This window comes from Liolophura sinensis, chromosome 6 (assembly GCF_032854445.1).
Source record: "Liolophura sinensis isolate JHLJ2023 chromosome 6, CUHK_Ljap_v2, whole genome shotgun sequence".
Taxonomy (NCBI): domain Eukaryota; kingdom Metazoa; phylum Mollusca; class Polyplacophora; order Chitonida; family Chitonidae; genus Liolophura; species Liolophura sinensis.
Genome location: NC_088300.1, coordinates 3,387,265 through 3,411,018, shown reverse-complemented (window position 1 = coordinate 3,411,018; position 23,754 = coordinate 3,387,265). Strand labels below are relative to the sequence as shown.

General features: G+C 38.6%; 1 protein-coding gene across 4 annotated transcripts in view; it reads left to right on the top strand.

Moving 5' to 3' along the window:
* Positions 1–329: 329 nt before the first annotated feature.
* The window catches only part of LOC135466593 (synaptosomal-associated protein 25-like), an 86,969-nt gene continuing 63,544 nt past the window's right edge, over positions 330–23,754 (top strand). For 2 of the 4 annotated variants that reach the window (XM_064744162.1, XM_064744165.1), the window contains exons 1-2: positions 330–402; positions 13,149–13,271. In XM_064744162.1, the coding sequence (XP_064600232.1) occupies positions 13,200–13,271 (72 nt within the window). In that variant the 5' untranslated portion in view covers positions 330–402; positions 13,149–13,199. Of the gene's footprint in view, positions 403–624; positions 640–13,148; positions 13,272–23,754 lie in introns of those variants that run through there. The other 2 variants (XM_064744163.1, XM_064744164.1) reach the window with 2 other exon arrangements.

Here is a 23,754-nt window from a genome sequence, read left to right as displayed (position 1 = left end):
TGTAGAACGTTATGTGATGACGTCAAAAATTCATGTGCTCAGCCTTTTAAATCTCCATTCGTTCAGACGGATTGGTGATTCTCTGCCTTCAGAATAAAAACTAAACTTCACAAACACATGATTAAAACATATGGAATAAATAGCATAGCTTATTGGAAGTTTTGTTTATTTCACATTTTTCTTTGGTAGCGTATTTGACATTTGTAAATCCCCATAGATGATCCACAATCAAAACATGAAGTATATTGGTGACAGAGTTTATTTTGCTTAAAATAGCTGAGGTTTTCCGACCAAATTAATGAGCCTCGGAATGGCATTGTGACGTCACGTGACAGCCATTTTGGTGAATCTGACGGGAATTTCGCTGTGTGCAACAACTTGGTTGTGGCATCATTTGCCAAGGTATGACTTTTGAATTATGTTTCAAGTGCATTTTCTTTCCTGTTTTCTGTGATGTTGGCGTTGGATACCTGATATATCTCATAATTACCGTACATTCCTTAGATACTGACCGTGCCGGGTTTTTCTGTCAGGGGGCGTAACCGATGTATCTGTGCATAATACACACTGTTTCTTTATACGACAGCCCATTTCTAGGTGTTGCATGTTCTTTATTACGCGCCTTAAATTTATATTCAGGTGATTATTACAAACAATTTATATACTCTCACGGTATGGAAACGTTTCTAGTAGTAGATTTATGAAGGTTTATCAATAATATTCGAACCAACAGTATCCTTTACCATACTCGAAAATCTCTGTCAATATATGGCAACAGATTGTGTTCTATCCTGAGGTATTATGCGACCAGATTTGTGTGTGGTATTTATATCTACGAGATCTAAAATGTGGCTGAGCTTAAACATGGAGATAGATTCAGCATGAAATAGAAATTAAGTGTGTTATCTGTCACAGGACACAAACCAGTTTCTAGGCAGTAACAGCAGGTATTTTGATTAAGTTTCAAGTGCAGGATTGCATGCCCAATTGTAGTATTAGGTGTGAAATAATTCTGCCAAAAGTGTCAAGAATACAATGTTCTCTGGGGTAATACAGCCTTATATGATCTATTTTTTCTGTCGTTATTCAAATTTGCTCATGCTCAGAGAACTATGCTGTCAACACTAGTTTACATATGCGAAGATATGGTTGAAATATTGTCAACCCTCCACCTAACTCTTATTTTGCCTCTGTTTATTGAGACTGCTTTGGTGGCCTAATGGTTGGAACATCTGCCTCGAAGTCCGTGACATGGGATCAAACCCGGGTTGTGTCATACCAAAGACTTTAAAAATGGTACTTGTTGCTGTCTTGTAGTGCTCAGGACCGAGAGGTTAGAGCAAGGAAGCAGGACTTGTTAACCCAATGTGAGTGTTGATTGGGGTGTCATGTCTGGTGTTGTTGGCATGATACTTCAGTGGCGGCAGGACTTTGCCGGCATGGGCATCTGTATGTATTGGACTGGAAGTCTCTGTTGATTTTGTGCATGCTGGACATATAGCATCAGAGTCACGAATGATTTGAATTAAGTAGCAGAGATTCTCTGAATGGCAAGCTACATGTATTTAAGTCAACTTGGGAATCAGTTTGTAGATGGCTGACTCTTCAAGTTTGGCTAGTTTTTTATGATGTATGGTCAAAAAAGAATGATTTCAATTAGTGCTTTAAAGTTCTTCAGCCATAAATCTGGCCATCATTGTGTAAGCCAAAAAGTCTTTGAGTATGACATTAAAGGAAATCAGATAAATGAATTGAATTCTGTGTGTAATGTTTTGGTTTTAAATACTTTGTAGCTGTAACTGATACCTCACCAAATATGTATGCATTGCTGTGTTAGTGGTAAGACAGTTGAGACAGGTTACTTTTCTTTGCTCACAACAGTGTCACATGTTATTGTAACAGGTTTTTAACACCGCATATGATTATTCACCACTGAATTTGCTGTTTTAACAGTAAGGTTACGACTTGAAATACAACATCTGATTATGGAACAATGAGCAAAGAACCAGCTGTTTAACTATCAATGATCACAATGAACTGTTGATAACAGTGTTTCATGTCTTTTATGCTATCAAAAAGTTGTGTTTAGTCTGCTACAGATATTAATTCATTAATAAAATAATTTGTACTAGTATTAACAATCCTAGTTATATTACATACATGTGCCTTACCTCATTTGTGAGACCAAGTTAGCTGAAATAGAAATTGTAATTATAGCTTAACTGCACATACTTGTCTTGTGTAACGGTGTTATGATGTACACAACTGTTTGGTTATCTGAAACATTAACAGCTCATATTGTCCTGTAACTGAGATGAAGCTATTGGCATTTGTGATTAATACGTTGGAGAAAAGTCAGTTGGGGTTGCTTGTGAGCTTGTGGAGATTATGTACATGCTCTCAGACAAGTTTGTACATGTATAGATATATATATTAAAGCAGGAATTTCAGTTAACACCAATCAGATATATTTTTTTAAAAATCTACTAACTTGTTTGCATTTTTCACAAGGAAAGTATACAGTGTATTTTAAACAAAGTCAATAGTATAAATTTTTAAAAAATATTCATGCTGAAAGAATCTCCCATTACCATATTCCTCTTGCTGTTTGGGACAGTTGCGGGGACAGCTGTCAATTTTGAGACATGACCATGTACGTATACAGGTAGCTCACTTGTGTTCACAAGCTTATCATTATTTCTGTAATGTTTGTGTAAAACTTTATTCTTGGTCTTATGAAGAGTTGATTTTGACTAACACCAAATGATGTGTTCTTCTGTGATAATACGAACGAATTCCTTGAGTTGTTTTTTCTTTGACATTGAGGGTTTACCTATAAAGACTCATCATAGGTCACAAGTATCTTCCACTCATAAAGTTAAACCTTTTCACAGATTTATATAATATTTTTGAACAGATTGCTAATCTTACCAATTATTATAAGTGTTCTAGTCAGTTCCTCATGGGGCCAAACAAATGTAGACACATAAATATTTACTCTGGCAGAAATTCAAGAACAAGAGCATACACAGTTTTAATTGGAGCAGATTGGCTGCTTTGTGCCATGCTCTCATCATTCCCATCTGTCTGGCCATGTCTTTCAGTTGTTCTGTTTTCTTGCCAGGTCAGCCTGACTGACTTTCTGGGTGGAATCATCATCAAAATAGATCAATTCATTCATACATACCTGTTGGCAGCTACCAGCTTTGTTCAGTGTCTGACATGGATATAAGTCAGCTTGAATCCCGCCACATTTTCCTCCCATGTGATGAACAGGGCTCAGCATGTTATATTGTGTTTAAGGATTGATCTTATAGCAAGATCTGAGAATACGTATGTAGTCTTAGCTGTTATTTTATTAAGTTTTCCAAAAAGAAAGAAGTACTAAGTCTGAAAAAGGAATCTTAAAGTGGAAAATAATAATACTGATATACAAATTTATTTAGGAATTTTACAACATTGAGTACAGTTATTCGTAATTAGATCCATACTACAGTCAGAGTGTTTATTTAATAAATCATATACAAGAAATGAAGAATTTATATGCGCACCTGTGTATGAAACACAGGATTTGTGTTCTGGGATGCTACCCTCAGTGAAGAGAATTAATGTAGAACAGATCAACAAGGTATCAAAATACCACATACTATAAAGCCTGTTTTACTTTGTTTCTCTGGCCTTACAAATGTTCTGTTGTTCCACAGTATGACGCTAGTGTCCTTGTCATAGTGGTAGAAATTTTGCCAGTCTTCATTCACCAGGCTGAGTGTCATAATCCAAAGTTAAGTACTCTGTAATAAATGGTATAACATATATAATCTGACAGTAAAACCTATAATTTGTCAGTGCCTCGTTTCTCATCCAAGCCTACAGATTGATTGGGATTGGCAATGTGTGTATGGCTGACTTTTCCCACAGACCCTCTGTTGGCACATTGGTGTTTGGCACTGAACTTATCAGACAGGTCTCTTACATGTCTCCATTGATTCACGATGTTTAAGTTTGTAAATAGCACATTCTGCTGTTCTCTTTCGGACTGACATTTCTGGCACACGTTTCCTTTTACAGTTACACGTTCCTGTGTGCTGTGATGTTTCTATTGGGCTATCTGCCACACTGGGTATACATGTGGGGTTGAAGCATTCAGAAGACGGTTTCACAATTGAGACCCTTGCTAGTGTTGCATACACGTAACTATTGTGACCATAGTGTGACTAATGGTAGCTGCGATAGATATTCATGTACCTGCAAAAGATATTCACGTACCTGTGATAGATATTCAGGTACCTGCGAGAGATATTCATGTACTTGTGATAGATATTCAGGTACCTGCGATAGATATTCACGTACCTGTGATAGATATTCACATACCTGCGATAGATATTCACATACCTGCTATAGATATTCACGTGCCTGCGATAGATATTAACATACCTGCTATAGATATTCACGTACCTTCGATAGATATTCACATACCTGCTATAGATATTCACGTACCTGCGATAGATATTCACATGCCTGCGATAGATATTCACGTACCTGCGATAGATATTCACATACCTGCGATAGATATTTATGTACTTGTGATAGATATTCAGGTACCTGCCGGTAACACTACTAGCACTTCAGGAAACAAACTTTTCATAACTTAAATCTAGGCCCTGAAGCAAGAACACACCCGTATACGGACAATCTCAGAATTTCATATTACATGTGCATGTACAGTACTGCAAACTGTGACAAGTGATCCTGAGGTAAGTATAGGGAGCAGAGTCAGGTACACGAATGCTAACCACAATTTGTAGTTTCTCTCTCTCGCTGTTTGTGAAAGCCTTGCCGACAGTAAGCGTCCAACATCGATCGTACGTATAAGGCCATTTGGACAGTCTCAAGTTCACTGAAGACCACTATTTTTCCACCAATAAGATATGGTTTGGAGGTCTGTTCATCACACATGAGAAAGTTTGTCAGTAACTTGCCAAAGGTCATTTATTGAATCGTCATGTAAATGGCTGTGAGGCGTTCTGAGAATTCTGAATTCTGAATTCTGAAAATTCTGAAATATATTTCAACAATTTATTTTGTCTGCTGTTAGACTATTTGATTTCTTGGAACAGACCCTTTGAAGGAGACAAAGGGTCGAGGTATGGAACACTAGTTTGCTTATCTAAAACTTAATTTGTTAGTCATGAAGAGAAAGTCGCCTTTATCCCTTTGGCTGTGAGGCATTCAGGCTTCTCCTCAACAAAAGATTTGACCAATCCTAGACAGAATACTTGACCAGTTTGGCTGTGAGGCATTCAGGCTTCTCCTCAACAAAAGATCTGACCAAGACCAGACAATATTTGACCAGTTTGGCTGTGAGGCGTTCAGGCTTCTCCTCAACAAAAGATCTGACCAAGACCAGACAATATTTGACCAGTTTGGCTGTGAGGCGTTCAGGCTTCTCCTCAACAAAAGATCTGACCAAGACCAGACAATATTTGACCAGTTTGGCTGTGAGGCTTTCAGGCTTCTCCTCAACAAAAGATTTGACCAAGACCAGACAGAATACTTGACCAGTTTGGCTGTGAGGCGTTCAGGCTTCTCCTCAACAAAAGATCTGACCAAGACCAGACAGAATACTTGACCAGTTTGGCTGTGAAGCATTCAGGCTTCTCCTCAACAAAAGATCTGACCAATCGCAGACAGAATACTTGACCAGTTTGGCTGTGAGGCGTTCAGGCTTCTCCTCAACAAAAGATTTGACCAATCCTAGACAGAATATGTGACCAGTTTGTTTGTGAGGCATTCAGGCTTCTCCTCAACAAAAGATTTGACCAAGACCAGACAGAATACTTGACCAGTTTGGCTGTGAGGCGTTCAGGCTTCTCCTCAACAAAAGATCTGACCAAGACCAGACAGAATACTTGACCAGTTTGGCTGTGAGGCGTTCAGGCTTCTCCTCAACAGAAGATCTGACCAATCCCAGACAGCATATTTGACCAGTTTGGCTGTGAGGCGTTCAGGCTTCTCCTCAACAAAAGATTTGACCAAGACCAGACAGAATACTTGACCAGTTTGGCTGTGAGGCTTTCAGGCTTCTCCTCAACAAAAGATCTGACCAATCCCAGACAGAATATTTGACCAGTTTGGCTGTGAGGCTTTCAGGCTTTTCCTCAACAAAAGATTTGACCAAGACCAGACAGAATATTTGACCAGTTTGGCTGTGAGGCGTTCAGGCTTCTCCTCAACAAAAGATCTGACCAATCCCAGACAGAATATTTGACCAGTTTGGCTGTGAGGCTGTGAGGCTGTGAGGCTTTCAGGCTTCTCCTCAACAAAGATTATTTTTGAAGAATGAATTAATGGACCCCTTTCAGGTGGTATCCAAGTTACGATCAGCAAGAGCTTTGTTTCCAAAGAGAAATGTGAAGTGTCCTGCCACTGGACATCATTGCAGTGTACTGCTAACAGCTTCATTCTGTCATCTTGCTGCACCATTACATCCATATTGATGGATTCTTGAAAGATTATGAGAAATTCTTGTTTAGAATACTGTAGGGAGTAACTGTAAAATTTTAGTTTCCATGGAAACTAGCATAAGGAAGTTGATTACATGTTCCATGTTCCAAATTGCCTTAAATGCTCAGAGCCCAGATGTCACATTTGGTGCCATTCCATGTGTGGTTGCTCTGGAGAATTGCAGCTCTCATACATGTACATATAAGGCAGGGCCTTTGTTTGACGTGCTGTTTTGGCAGGTAAGAGTGTCTGCATCTCGGTGAGCCACTGAATACATGATTGTATTAATACCAATCTTATGTATGTCAGACTACCCTCTCCTACACAGGCTAGTTATGTACCACTGATTAAATTAGTCATATACTGCTCATAGGCAGGCAAAAATAGCGAAAGTATCTGGTAATCAATCCAACTGACTTTGTTTAAGCTGTCTTAAAAATGTTGTTCCTTTGAATCTCAAAGCTGTGATCACAGATCAATATTATTACCACAGTCAAAATGTGGCTTTTGTCAGAAAATTGTTATGTGGTTTGCTACAGTTTTACTGCTTTTATGTTATAAAAGTTTTAGTGTGTGTATTATAAAGGCGTAAACACCATACACAGTAGACCTGCCTGTACATCACCATCAGTGTGCCCATGTTTCTACTCATCTGCAGAGTCTGAAGTTATCACACTGTTCTCTTGTTTTAATATTTTGCCACACCAATGAAAATGTTTGTTTTAAGGGCAGATTGAATCTTATTTCACTGTTAGAGGAGGGTATAAAAATAAATCTGGAAAATCACCTACATTGTAATTTATGGGAAATGTAGACTGTCCCCTCAGTTGTTCCTGTTAAAAACATACTAACGTGGTAGTAAAGCCTCAAAAAACACAAGATCGTTGGGAAAAAACACCCATTAAGATCGAACAAAATATAAAGTTTTTCAGTTTTTGGATTTTTTATAGTGTTTTTCACCCATATAACACAAAATAAAACAGGTGTCACTTTATTACAAGAAGTGCTTATCTGTGGTTATGCACAAGCTGTGATGCATCCACATGGCAGATATGTGCCCCATGTGCTTATCTGTGGTCATGCACAAGCTGCAAAGCATCCACATGTCAGATATGTGCCCCATGTGCTTCTCTGTGGCCAAGCACAAGCTGCGACGCATCCACATTGCAGATATGTGCCCCATGTGCTTCTCTGTGGCCAAGCACAAGCTGCAATGCATCTACATGGCAGATATGTGCCCCATGTGCTTCTCTGTGGTCATGCACATGCTGCGACGCATCCACATTGCAGATAGGTGACCCATGTGCATCCATATGTCAGATATGTGACCCATGTGCTTCTCTGTGGTCATGCACAAGTTGCGACGCATCCACATTGCAGATATGTGCCCCATGTGCTTCTCTGTGGCCAAGCACAAGCTGCAACGCATCTACATGGCAGATATGTGCCCCATGTGCTTCTCTGTGGTCATGCACATGCTGCGACGCATCCACATTGCAGATATGTGACCCATGTGCATCCATATGTCAGATATGTGACCCATGTGCTTCTCTGTGGTTGAAGCATCCAGATGGCAGGTATGTGCCCCTTGTGCTTATTTGTGGTGGTGTCACAAGCTGCGAAGCATAGCAGATATGTGCCCCATGTGCTTCTCTGTGGTCGTGCACAAGCTGCGAAACATCCAGATGGCAGATATGTGTACCTTGTACTTCTTTGTGGCCAAGCACAAGCTGCAATGCATCTACATGGCAGATATGTGTACCTTGTGCTTCTCTATGGTCGTGCACAAGCTGCGAAGCGTCCAGATAGCAGATATGTGCCCCTTGTGCTTATTTGTGGTCGTGCACAAACTGCGAAGCATAGTAGATATGTGCCCCATGTGCTTCTCTATGGTCGTGCACAAGCTGGGACGCATCCACATGGCAGATATGCGCCCCATGTGCTTCTCTGTAATCGTGCACAAGCTGCAAAGTATCCAGATGGCAGATATGTGACCCATGTGCTTCTCTGTGGTTGTGCATAAGCTGCAAAGCATCCACATGGTAGATATGTGCCCCATGTGCAAGAACACCTCTAACAGAAAGAACAACAATGATGTCCTCTTGTAGGTGTTTCAGAGTGATTGAAATATCAGGGTCCCTAGGAATTTCTTCGAACATGAGATTGGTATTTCATGCCGTACTCAAGAATATTTCACTTATGCGACAGCAGCCAGCGTCATGGTGGGAGGAAACCAGGCACAGCTCGGAGGGGAAACCCATGACCATCCGTAGGTTGTTGCCTGACCTTCCCATGTACGGCCGGAGCAGAAGCCAGCAAGAGCTGGACTTGAACTCACAGCGACCGCATTGGTGAGAGACTCCTGGGTCATTATGCTGCGCTAGTGCGCTAACCAACTGAGCCACGGAGGCCCCTAGAACATGAGATGAATTGCATTGTAGTGCAAATGTCCTTGATATATCGTAGTAGTCACTATGCAGCCTTGACTTCTCCAGCCTTTATTAGCTGGTGTGGTGTTAAGCCCTAATCATTCATTCACTCTTTCACTCATTTACCCGGTCGACCTCTTTGTACACGTACATGTATACATACATACATACATGGGATCAGTGTATGTACTGGCTAATCTGCTGTGGACATGTAACATCTGCTGTTAGTAATGCTAATCATCAGTGCATATAAATGTACAATATATGTACCCATACATAAGAGGTCAGAATTACAGAAAGTGGAAGTACATGTACTGGCACATGGCAGAAATCAGCTAAATCTCACTACCCATTGTTCAGAAATAGATTTTTCCCAATCTGATTATGGGTGTACTACACACTTATGTATTGTAAGAACAACAGGTCAGAATGCACAGACCAGTCCATGAGATTGTAGAGGGAGGAGAGATAGTAATATCCTGGAGGTATTTCCACATTGCTGCGTTGTAAATAAAACATGAGGTGTATTTAAATGGTGTTACTGTGACTGTGACTGGCCATGGTCTAAACCGCACTGCTGGAGGGTTGGGAAGAGAGGAAGAAGTAAGCTCTTGTGTATTATTCATTTGTGCCTTGAGGCAAATCGTCTGGCATAAACACATGCTAATACCCACCTAATAGCCACTACCTTATTCTCCCCATTTCTCGTCTCAGCATTTTTGTCCATTCACAGGAATTCCTACTTTAAATGCCAAAGTGTCTACCGATACAGCTGGACATTTTTGGTAGAATCATGCGCAAGTTCTTGTTAAATTGAAACTGAAAACGTGTTCTTAAGTGTCACTCAGGAAATTAATGACTTTAAGGTAAATGCAGCTTACATACGTGTAGGGTAGGTGTATGGATAGCTAAGGACAGGATATCCAGTGTGTATGTACATGTAAGGTTTACCATGTTATTGTTACAATTCAGTTTTCAGAATCACTTGTGTTGGTAACCATGATGATATAAAATATGCCATGTCAGCATTTTCAAAATTGTTTCACCCCTTAGATTGTAGTCTATCTCTTTTTACATGACTTAATAATAAACATGATAAATGATGAATATGAATAAAATTCATGCCATTTTTGACTCATTGTGTGATTTATAAAGTTGAATGAACCATCAGTGGTGGTACACTCTGGACGTCGTGACAGTAGGATAATATCAGGGCTTGCAGGAAAGGCATTTTACTTGTTAAAATGTTTATGTGATTTCATAGAAAATTTCATAAGTACTTATTTTCATATCTCAAGGATCTCGAGGGTGGTATTGACATACATGTACCTATTACTAGTACTATTGTCTCGAGGGTGATATTGACATACCTATTACTAGTACTATTGTCTCGAGGGTGATATTGACATACCTATTACTAGTACTATTGTCTCGAGGGTGATATTGACATACCTATTAATAGTACTATTGTCTCGAGGGTGATATTGACATACCTATTACTAGTACTATTGTCTCGAGGGTGATATTGACATACCTATTACTAGTACTATTGTCTCGAGGGTGATATTGACATACCTATTACTAGTACTATTATCCCGAGGGTGATATTGACATACCTATTACTAGTACTATTATCTCGAGGGTGATATTGACATACCTATTACTAGTACTATTATCTCGAGGGTGATATTGACATACCTATTACTAGTACTATTGTCTCAAGGGTGATATTGACATACCTATTAATAGTACTATTGTCTCGAGGGTGATATTGACATACATGTTACTAGTACTATTGTCTCGAGGGTGATATTGACATACCTATTACTAGTACTATTGTCTCGAGGGTGATATTGACATACCTATTACTAGTACTATTGTCTCGAGGGTGATATTGACATACCTATTAATAGTACTATTGTCTCGAGGGTGATATTGACATACCTATTACTAGTACTATTGTCTCGAGGGTGATATTGACATACCTATTACTAGTACTATTGGCTGGAGTTCAAGCTTAATACTTGTGTACATGTATGTCAAACCCCTGAATGTTATTGACTTGTGAAGAAATTCAATAAACTCAAGTATTCTAGTTCAAATTTGTTAATATGTTTCTAACTTTGGATATGTTCTTTGTGTGCTAAATTTGATACTTACTGCAGTATATAATAATAATTTCTTTATTTATCAAAGGTAGCTAGGTCAGTTTACAATGAAACTGTTCTTCTCCATGGCCTTCACAGAGTAAACAATATATAGGAAACATGTACTTCAAAGTCCAATCAAAAATATATATCAGTATATAAAACAAGATATAGCATTGCATAGTTTGAAGAGAGAAGATGCATACATACATTCATACATACAAAAGCAACAGCACAGCCATTAGTGCTGTCTGTGCAACTGTCCCAACCAACAGGAGAAAGTAGGGTAGTGGGAGACCCATATTAAGAACTTGAAGTTTCAAATGGGTCGGTGTATTGTAGTGCACTGTCACAAGTTGAGACCACTAGTTAATACACTCTATAGATAAACAGGAAGGTTTCATTTTCAGTTTGTCTGAGTATTTAAATCATGAGAAGAATTATCTTCCAGACTGACTCAGGCTATAGGCACAAATTTGATTTATGCAGTTATATATTTGATTAGTGTTTTACGCTGTACTCAAAGAATATTGCACTGATACAACGGTGGTCAGCAGTATGGTGGGAGGAAAGCGGGCAGAACCCGAGGGGAAATCCTCAACCATCTGCAGGTTGCTGACAAACCGGCATGAGAAGAACTTTAACTCACAGAGCACGCATTTTTGAGAGCCTCGTGGGTCATGGCGTTGCACTAGCACCTTATTCAGTTTGCCACAGAGGCCATGGTCACAAATTTGTGACAACATATCACTGTTCTTAATTGAACTGTGCTCAGCCAGATGTATCAGCTGCTATGATCTGTGTACTTTGCTGGCATGCCGTTGTTGTTATAACCTTATAACATATGCATGTATAATGTGTCTCAGCGCAGTACTCATTATTATTCATGAAAAATCCCTCATGGATGAATTCTTTCTATAGAATGGTTAGCCGACAGAATTAAGTGTTGTGTCTGAACAAACTAGGTGTATATTGCACAGTTGCACAAACCTTGATACAGTTTCTACAGTGTATAGAGATGGTATTTTCATGTGGCAGAAATGTTTTCAATAGCATGATAATCAGTTGGTTGTTTTGATACAATATAATATATGTACCTTTACATTCGTATTATAATCACAATCACGTGTGGTCAGAAATCTTGGTTTACCTGTTACCTGTTGGAACGGTGGTTCCCAGATTTGATTTCTAGCTGAGAACCTATCAAAGCTTCTAAACGCCCTGGAATTTCCTGTATACAAAGCTAATTATCATGGCATTATTGCAATAGGTCAGATTCTGATGGAGATTTACCAACGTGCAAAGGATACAGGTAAAATTATACAATGTCTTTAAGTCTTAAGACTGAATTATGTTGTCGAAGAGAAAGAGAGATAAATGTGTTAATCTCTGTATTAACACAGGTCTGTCAGCACCAACACTTCTGTTGTGCTATACAGGTATAAGTAATATTTTTAATATTAAAAATAATTATGATTAATATACAATCATGTAGACAGGTTGCTTGACTTTGTTATACTATTTTCAACATCGCACTGTCACATGTGATCTTCAGGGAACGAAAAGTGCATATTTTATGCATGATGTCAGTGTAAGTCATATGTGTAACTTTGGAATAAGGCATTTAAAGACATTACATGAACACGTACTGATCTACCTTCATGTTAAGTCAACGATGTAATTTTGAACCAGCCACAATGTGTACATTCATACGAATGGTCCATACTGAAATCGCTATATACCACTTTAAAACACACATGTATGACATTTTAGGTGTTTGAAGCTCTCTAACTTCATGGACATGTTAAGTCAATAATAATAATGTAATGTTGGATCAGGCAAAGGATGGACCTTTTATGAACACAGTATTAAAACGTGTTGGACTAATTTCTCTTTTTGAATTGGGTGTTACCAGTTTTAGCAGTTGTAATAGATGGTACTAGTATATTTTGTGATTTTACTGGTTTACCATGCTAGTGCTGATCCATAAACCATGAAATGGTGCAAATCTTGATTCCGTGGATTTTAACAAAAGTGTCTTATTTCTTTTTTTTTTTTTTCGTTTCAGAAGGTGGGTGGTCTCAAATCTTAAGGTTGTAGCCCAGAAAACCCTGTCAGGATGTCAACTGACGATGACATGCGGCGTGAGCTGCAGGAAATTCAGATGAAGGCGAATGAAACCACAGATGAGGTAAGTTCATGTACATGTATGTCAATGTTTCCATGCTGACTGTTCCTGTCAGTGTTTCCATGCTGGCTATTCCTGTCAGTGTTTCCATGCTGGCTTTTCCTGTCAGTGTTTTCATGCTGGCTTTTCCTGTCAGTGTTTCCATGCTGGCTATTCCTGTCAGTGTTTCCATGCTGGCTATTCCTGTCAGTGTTTCCATGCTGGCTTTTCCTGTCAGTGTTTCCATGCTGACTATTCCTGTCAGTGTTTCCATGCTGGCTATTCCTGTCAGTGTTTCCATGCTGGCTTTTCCTGTCAGTGTTTCCATGCTGGCTATTCCTGTCAGTGTTTCCATGCTGGCTTTTCCTGTCAGTGTTTCCATGCTGGCTTTTCCTGTCAGTGTTTCCATGCTGACTATTCCTGTCAGTGTTTCCATGCTGGTTTTTCCTGTCAGTGTTTTCATGCTGGCTTTTCCTGTCAGTGTTTCCATGCTGACTATTCCTGTCAGTGTTTCCATGCTGGCTTTTCCTGTCAGTGTTTCCATGCTGACTATTCCTGTCAGTGTTTCCATGCTGACTATTCCTGTCAGTGTTTCCATGCTGGCTATTCCTGTCAGTGTTTCCATGCTGGCTTTTCCTGTCAGTGTTTCCATGCTGGCTTTTCCTGTCAGTGTTTTCATGCTGGCTATTCCTGTCAGTGTTTCCATGCTGGCTTTTCCTGTCAGTGTTTTCATGCTGGCTATTCCTGTCAGTGTTTTCATGCTGGCTTTTCCTGTCAGTGTTTTCATGCTGGCTATTGTAATCTGGCTATTGCTATCTGGCTATTCCTGTCAGTGTTGCTATGCTGGCTAGTGCTATCTGGCTATTGCTATCAGGCTATTCCTGACATGTTTCCATGCGGGCTATTGCTATCTGGGTATTCCTGTCAGTGTTTCCATGCTGGTTACTGCTGTCTGCCTATTCCTGTCAGTGTTTCCATGCAGGTTTTGCTATCTGGCTATTTCTGTCAGTGTTTCCATGCTGGCTGTTCCTATCTATATTGCTATCTGGCTATTCCTGCCAGTATTTTCATACTGGCTATTGCTATCTGGCTATTCCTGTTAGTGTTTCCTTGCTGGCTATTCCTATCAGTGTATTCTTAGGAAAAAGAACTGGACTTATGAAGTCATCTGTTCTATTCCAGTTTGTACTGTTTTACAGCACTGTTGTGTTTGGACTGATGAATTGTCTGTCAAAAAGTATATGTTTGTTTGTTTATTTATTTCACTGGTGTTTTACTCTGTACTCATGAATATTGCACTGATAAGAGGGTGGCCAGTAGTTTGATGTGAGGAAATTGAGCAGAACTATGGGGAATGACGTTATAAATACAGATTTTTATATTAAAACAATTAAGTCCTCTGAAAGATTAGTTTTCTGATGTCTTCAAAATGGATCTGCCCCGATGACTCAGTGGATAGGGCACCTGCTTCGTGGGAGGTAGATTCAGGGTCAATCCTGGGTCAAGTCATACCTAAGATCTTAAAGAGGAGTTGTATCTTTGGTTGGCGTTTAGCATTAAGTGGATAGTGTAATGACTGGTTGACCAGTATTAGTATAATGGCATGGGTGGGATGGCTCACTTGCCTTCATTAAGTCATTTTAGTGAGGCAGCACTAAATAAAAGAGCATTGTAAATCCACCCTGCAGCAACGAGGCACATTACACATATATATACTCTAAGGACTCTGTCATCATTTGACTGAAAAATTGTTAAGTACGAAATTGAACCCTAAGCACTCACTCACTCACTCTTGAAAATAGTTTTGTATAAAACCGAAATATGGACCTAAATGGCATCATGACATTATTCAGAGTTACCTGACTGTTACTCTTCATAAAATTTCTGTGGCAAATATGAAAAGTGCTTGAGTTAACAGACATGATACATATATCACAGCGTTTTTCACAATTATGTTTGAAGGGTGAGTGAGTTGCAAAACTGCAGCAGATTTAAAATAGGGAAATGAAAATTATCAGTGCTGAAGCTTTATTGGCAAACTCTGTAAATGCAGGGGACACAACTCTTGAGCACATGAGATATAGAGTTATCTGTCTTTGTGTTGTCGAATAGGATTGATTCAGGATCTATTGAATGTGAGACCATGTTATTTTAGTTTATTTTTTTTTCTTGCAGATACATGTATGTGTGATTTTATTTTAAAAACGTGTAGAGAATAGTTTTTATGCTGATTGCCATGTATGTTAATGGTTTTCAATCACAACAGTTTGGAACTTGACCAGAGAATTATTTTGTTGGCATTTACCCATTTATCCAGATAACATGTCATTATTATGTCATTGCAAAATATTTCACTTAATGGTTTTATTGATTAAAAAAAAAGATCATGGAATAGCTGTTTGCAAAAAGTACTGGTAGAAATATTATTTTACTTGTAGCAGATTAATCAGTCTGTGACATGTGAAGGAACAGTCATGATGACAAAAGATGACAGATGTCTCTTTTAATGAAATCATGGAGCAATGTCTAATTATCTAACAACCATGAAAGAAAAAGCTACTCTTATCCTCTGGCATAAGAGGTCCTGGTTCAATTTCAGCCTTTAACAGGGAATTTCTAGATTTAACTACATACAATTTCATCTTTTGTGATGCTTGGTCACAATGAGGATTCTTTTTGGTAGGTTTCATGGAAGACTTGTGGGCTCCCAGTCAAGTCATATCAAAACTAACAAAAAACTGGTGATTTACCAATAAAGAGTTTTCTCCGTTGTACATCTGCATCAAGGAGCGTTTACTAATTTTTTTATTTTTGTTTAATTTGACTTTCATTTTTATCTGCACGCCATTTTCTCTATGATCACTGTTTGTTAGCTCGAGGAATCTATTGTGGATGTCTACTGAGAGGTAGATAGAATACACAGCTGTATACATTACACGTGTACTGTGATGTACGTTTTGTGAAATAGATCAGTTATATGGTTAGTGACTTTCATGCATGTATATCCTTAGGTTAGCTAATTTGTCTGACTGTAATGTACACTAGATTCATTTGTTTCACTGTAATGTACACCAAATTCATTTATCCAACTGTAATGTACACCAAATTCATTTATCCAACTGTAATGTACACCAAATTCATTTATCTAACTGTAATGTACACCAAATTCATTTATCCAACTGTAATGTACACCAAATTCATTTATCCAACTGTAATGTACACCAACACTAAAATAGAATTGTGGTGAACCTTAGTCATTGCACTGTCCAATCCTTTGCAGGAATACTTAGTGGGGGTAGGCTATTACCTGATGGTAATAACTGGCATAAATTCGTGACTGAGAGATGGCATTATAGTGGGCATAACATGCAGTGGCAGCTGACCTGTCAAACATAACTACAATACAGACCATTGGTATTGTGGATCATAGACTGGTAGAAGGACTCTGATCCCAAAGTACAAGTTAGCAGGCCAACATGAACTAATCTGCTGCTCATTATGACTCTTGTGGCCTTAGAAGAAGAGCGATCACTACATGTACCTGTATTAACAGTTTCTGGGCTTCCCACAAGTTATTAAAATATATCTTCCTAGCTTCCCAAGGTTCAACTGTAAAAGTACTTGCCTTAAAGTTGCCAGGTCAAAAGAGATGTGGATTCAGTCACATGATCAGACTTGGGTTATTGAAGATTTCCATGCTTTTATGGCTCTTAGAATCTTGGTTGATGTTTTCTTGTGTGGTCTTGCATGAAGCTGGTTTGGGAAAACCCATCAAATTGGCCTCCCTGGTATAAGTGAAAAATTCTTGGAAAATTGGTTACACCATTTTAGTCATTTACAATATCTGTGCTTCCACGAGGCCATGCTACATAAAGTGGTGCACTTTCAAGAAATTTTGATATGATAATGTTTACAAAATATACTACATATACCGGTAATTGTAAAGGGCTGTCCGTCACCCCTGTTGTGACATAGCTCCACAATTGCCATTGACCTTAGCGGAGAGACAGATTGAAGCCATTGAGCTATCTGCACAAGCAACGTATGGTTCCCTCGAGATGCAGAGTGCAATTTCGGCCAATTGTACGCGGCCTCCCTAACGCTATGTATGGCATTATCCCATGAATATTCTTAGGTACTGGTATTGAATTATTTGACTGCTTCTATAAGAAGCAATAAAGATCCAGGAAACTTTGGCAGTGGCACTATTGGAATAGGGGTGGTGAAATGCAGGTTTTAGGGTTACAGTTTTCTGATGGAAGGCCTAGCTGACCAGTTATAATGTACAGTATTGTTACAGGAAAGTCACCTCAAGTGTGTTATTCCCCCCATCAATATTTGGCATTGTGCCATTGTCTGTCCTGCTCTTCTCCATCAGTGGCTATCCTAGATGTCGCTCTAACCATGTATATTGCTGCAGTGTTTAATAGAGCACTATGAGACTAAACTGTGCATTAAGCTTGTGTACATAGAGCAATATGAGACTAAACTGTGCATTAAGCTTGTGTACATAGAGCACTATGAGACTAAACTGTGCATTAAGCTTGTGTACATAGAGCACTATGAGACTAAACTGTGCATTAAGCTTGTGTACATAGAGCACTATGAGACTAAACTGCAGTAAGCTTGTGTACATAGAGCACTATAAGACTGTGCTGTGCAGTAAGCTTGTGTACATGTTTAAGAACTGCCTGACTTTACATGGCATTGGTGTTGTGAAATGTTTTATATCACTATATTGACATAAGACTTATGTCATCATAATTTTTTTTGTTTCAGTCATTATCAGAATTATTTGCAGAATTTTTTAAAAATATAAGAACTTTGTTTACTGAAAGTTCTAAAGAAGTTTTAGTGGCATTTCAGAGGATACATTCACATATATTATATCTTTTTATATATTATAAAGAATGATGTTTTGTGAAAAGATATTATATCGTGACATTTGACCCTCAAGGCTTTTGAGCGGAAAATCATGATGAAAACTGAATACTTTCTGCAAATGACTTTGTATTTGATGGGTGGTAAGACTGCCGATAAAAACAGTGGCTGTAATCCGCAGATCTGCGGCTGTTAAAGTGTCTTGGACTTTTTTAATTGTGAATGTTATAAAAATGAGACCCGGAGCTGATCCACTGGCAGGATTAGAGCTTGTTTAGATGAATATGAATTATATATAATGTGGCGTAGTAGCAGTGTAGCCCTGTTTCCTGTGTTAAACCTAACTCTGGTGTCAGAAGAATCAAGTGAGAGGGTTAATTAGTTCTCTCCGGGCTTCAATGGAGCTCTCTGTCCACATTTATGGTGAAATTCTCGCTCCATTCTCTAGTAATGCCCATCAGCCAGCCCCTCCGAGATCTGTCCGCCCACTTGCCATTCTGCAGGGAACCTCCAAACCTTCTTTATGATTGAGCGAATAAGGTCAGACTAAGGGTAAAATTCTGCCCACAGAACACTGACGAGGAAGCTGCTCTCATGCTGATAAACCATTCATATGGACTGCTAATGGTTTTGCAGATTTTCCAGTATAACATAACTCATCTTTACCTGAAAAATTAATTACACTAAATCCTTATTAAATTTGATCAGGATTATCAAGTATTACTTTCAGGTGAAAACAGAAGACATATTTGAGAACATGTTTAAAATTAAAATCCATCGTAACAAGCCTGCAAATCACTATTTGAGTGTCAGGTAGCAATGACTTAAGGAGTGTCAGGTAGTAATGACTTTGTGCCTGACATTTAAAATTTTGTACTGGAAAACTTTTATCTGGTTTTCAGGGAGATACTAAGTCCAAATCACCTACAAATAAAAAAGTAGGAATGTATAATAAAATCCTTGCTTCTATAGATTTCTTGCCTTACTTTTTCTCCCTAAGTGAATAAACTTCTAAATGCTGCTTAATATGGGGATTTCTTATAATTCTGCTGATTTGACACTTATGCAATATTACGGCTTCCGGTAATTGACACAGCTAAATCACTGACTGACCAAGCACTGACCAAGCACACACAGCTTGGGGACAGCTACAAGCAGTGCCAGCTATGATGTCACCTCCATGTACTGTAATAGATTAACTGTGTTTTGACCCTGTAAAACACTGCATTCTACTAGGATAGTGAATGGCAACCAAGACATCATCTCTGTTCAATTCATAATGACCTAATTTATGGTAAAAAGGTGTAAGTGTGTAATGGAAATTGACAGTGTATAGTGCTATATTTGCCATTTGCCTGAGAATGTTTTGGAAAGGTTAGCTCTACAATTTCTTGTACAAAATGGTACTACTGACAGTTGAATGTGTTTTCGTTGAAATGAGGGCATGAAAGTGTGATCAGGAGTAGATAGAGACAGTTACACAACTGAATATCTCGTCTTTTTATGGGCCTCTCAGTTTCTACCGGACAGAATGACGGCATCAACAAAGTGGAGGCTTACATACATGCAAGCCGTGTTTGTACCAGACAGTGTCCATGTCTGGCTGCATATTTGAAGGCTTGTCATAAAAGAAAGGGCACTTGGAGTCATCATGGCAGGCAGAAAACAACCTGCCCAAATTACATATAGTAGTATATATATATGTATATATGTATGTCAAAACATGTATTTTGTAGGTGGTTGAATTAGTTAAGGGTTTAAATATTGAAGTAACATTGATTTGAGAAAGCCTATCCCAACCTTAGAAGGAACAAACTTGTGCGTATTTGACATATTGTAGTTAGGCCAATACGTAAAGGCATTTACATGTAAATGACTGTATCTGAGAAAAATGCCTGGAGGAACAGTGTGTTGTTAAGAAATGTACACTGAGAAGTTATTAGTCTCAAGGTTAACAATTTATGGTGGTTAATATGTGAAGCTTGATTATGTAGCAGGATATGTGGGTGTTAGGGGTTGGTGTGTTTACTAAGAAAGCCAGATAGCTGTCTGCGTTTTTGCTCCTTGTATAACACTAAATGCCCACTGGGTAGCAGAATAGTTTGTGAAGGCCTATTAAGGTCATTGCAAAGGAATTTGGATCTTGACCTGTCTTCTGTGAAGAGGTGTAAAAGGTTTTAATTGTAAGGAACTACAAGTAGCTGTTAGGCATTTAGTTATTGTTTGGTGACTTTGGCATGGAGCTGATAACACAGTTTGCAGTTTTACAGTTTTACATTTATATACAGCAGCCAGTGTAATCATTACAGTGTTTTTAGGGCAATTACAGTGTTTTTAGGGCAGTAAAGTTAATTATTTCTAAGAAGGCATATCCTATTTCTTCGAAAACTTAGGACATCTGATATGCTCATTTTACCCAATATATATATATATAATTCTAGTAGGAATATTTTTTTTTCTCACATGGTTAGACCATCTAATGAACAACATATCTATACTTTTCCAAAAGGCTTGTAAAGAAATGTAATATTCTGCTTTCAACACTACTAATATCTGTCCCATATGTTAGAAGAGTTAGGGTATCCATATATGTACTGGTCTTTTACGCTTACAAACACATACATGTACATGTTTATAAAGTACACTTTCCGTGCATGGAAATGCTTGGAGTAGAATCTGAAATTGTTCAACTGCAATACCTAAGATTCTGGTGTGAGATAGGGATGTGTCATCTTTCCATTCTGAAATTTTTTACTCCAGTGTAGACCTTTTTGGTGCCCTAATGGTTAGAGTGTCCGCCTCAAAGACAGGAGGCCCAGGATCAAACCCTCGTTGGGTCATACCAAAGACTTTAAAAATGGTACTTGCTGATGCGTCGCTTGGTGCTCAGCGGTGGGAGTTTATAGCAAGGAAACAGGACTGGTAGGCCCAGTGTCAGTATAATGCGACTGGGTGAGGTGTCATGTCTGGTGTCTTTAGCATGATATTTCAGTGGCGGCAGCACTTTGTTGGCGTGGATTCGGCCTGATACAAGAAGACACAGTATATGTAGACACACCCAGTGACTCCTCGTCATCATATGACTGACAAGTATGAATCCCAAGCATACATACTCTAATCTGCTAGCCCAGTCATTCTCAGACTGTGTACACAACACAGTGTGTATCCAAGAAGGGCATATATTGTCCGTTCAGCAAATTAAATACCATGTATAATGAATTAATCCAGTTCAATCAAGATGTAGGTCTTTTTCTGTGATGTACTTGCCCATTCAGTGAATAGTCTCAAAATTAGTGTACAGTGTAGTTATTGGGATATCACGAATTCTGCTGATTATATGTAAGCACCATATTTAGTTTATTTTTGAGCAGTTAAAGCGAAATTGTGCATATTAATGTCTGCTTGATGAGGCTAATTTAGGGTGAGTTTTAGGGAATGAAATTGATCCTTACTCTCACATTTTAAGGTATGACATAAAATGTCATGTCACACAAGCAGCATATCAAGAAAAAAACAACCAGGATGGGAACTAGTATCGTTTACAGATGCCGTGTAAAACAGTTAATTTTGTAGCGTGTTACAATTGATATGTCAACAATGTACTGGTCAGTGGATTGTTTGTCTCTAAGTTTGAAAATTTGAGTGTTGCTTAAGGGTAAATGCCTAAGATTTCATTTAGTGATGATAATTCCTTCAGTTATCACTGTAAGGGCAAGTAAAAAAAGAAGAAGCCTTATATTGTCTCTCATAAATTTAGGCATAACATAAATGTTTTAAGTGTTTGCACATTATTCTTGTCATACACCTGCTTTGAATGATATCACAAAGTCAAGAGAATCCTGTTTATTTTGAAGTTGGTTGAAACGTTACAGCATGTGTATCTCTCTCCAATCTGTAGCATATCAGTAATTTCTTACAGTAAAGCCTGTTAAAGAACATTTGTGAAATTTGAGCCTGCCTAGAAGTTATTTCAAAGCGTTATGTGAGGAAACTGGGCAGAGCCAGCGGGGAGACGCACGACCATCCGTAGGTGGCTGCAAGACCTTCCCACATACAGCCTGAGAGGATGCCAGCATGAGCTGGACTTGAACTCACAGCGACAGCATTGGTGAGAGGCCCCTGGGTCTTTGCGCCACGCTGCTGTGCTAACCACCTCGGCCATGGACACCCCTATATTAGTATAACATACCTGTACTTTTAGGTATTTGTAGAAGGCCTGATGTTCCAATCTTGAAAAAAGAAATAAGCTCATGTAGTGATAACGAGCAAAAAGTAAAGTAAATACATGTAAAGTGAATAAAATTATCGACAGTATTCATGTTAATGATTCTATATACATGTAAATGCTGAATGAATAGTAATAACTATTGAAAATTTATTAACAACTTCAAAGCTAGCAATTAACAGTCTGTGTCAGTCACTATTTGCTATGGTGAGGGACATCCACAGCAGCAGTACCAGTGATGACTAATGGGGGGTCAGGTGTTCTGGTGAAATTCAGTTCTGTTCACTTTGGAACAAGTGGTGTTATTTTGTAGACAGGTGTCCTGTAGAAGGAGTCTTATTTTGTGTCAGCCAGGTGGAATATTTTATGCCTTGCAAGATAGTACAAAAGTAATAGTTTAAATCAGATAGGAGTGATTTGTGTTTATGGTATACTGAACATTACATTCAGTGCTCTCTGATGACATGTAAACGAGCATGTGTGTTTTCTTTTCCTGCTCTGAGTGATAATATTCTGTTTTCTCCTCCAAGCTGGTTTTGGGAGTCTCAATGATAAAATGTCTCAGATGCTGTCTCGGTTCATTTCAGTTAAGGACAAAGCATAACTATAAATTATTTACTTGTTGACTACCTGTATTATAAGGTAATGTGTTCAGTCATGCAAGCGAATAAGACACCCAGCAGGTGTGGAATGATACTAAAATAAAACAAGGTTACAAATGAGGTCAGTAGGATTCAGTTGACAAAGGTCTTGTGGGGTGTTGACAAGTTAATTAATCTTACATTGGTAATGGGAAATCTGCCCTAAATAAGTAAATTTAGGCTAAAGCTGTGTAGGCTGTTGGTTTTTACTTCTTTTGTAATAACTATTTGTGGGCAAACATTAAACATATTACTCTTCCCCAAACATTTTTATTGTAATATTGGGTTATCAGTACATTTGTTAAAATTCTCCCAAGGATAGCGGGAAGTTGAAAGGTCAGGGAAAGACTTGAAATTAACCTTGTAATAATATAAGGATAACATGTAGATGTCTTCTTGTTTCAAATAGTAATTTCCATTGGGGAAAAAACTCATTCGAGCATAGATTGACATTACAACTCTGGGCCACTGGGGTCGTGGCATCACAAAGCAGCTTCAAGCATCAAGAGAAGATCCTCTGGTTCTAGATGATCTACACAGATTACCAACTGCACATGCTTGGGCCCAGTTGGTTACTGTGGTGCATTGTCACTAAACAGGTCACATGGCAATCACATATTCCGTAAGTTGCAGTCGACATTAACTCGGACTGAAAGTGAATCTTCTAATATGCTCACAATTGCAAAGTTTTCGACAGCAATGCAGTGGTGGACTTTGTTGAGTTGGGCCTGGTTTCTTGCAATCACATTTTGCCATATCC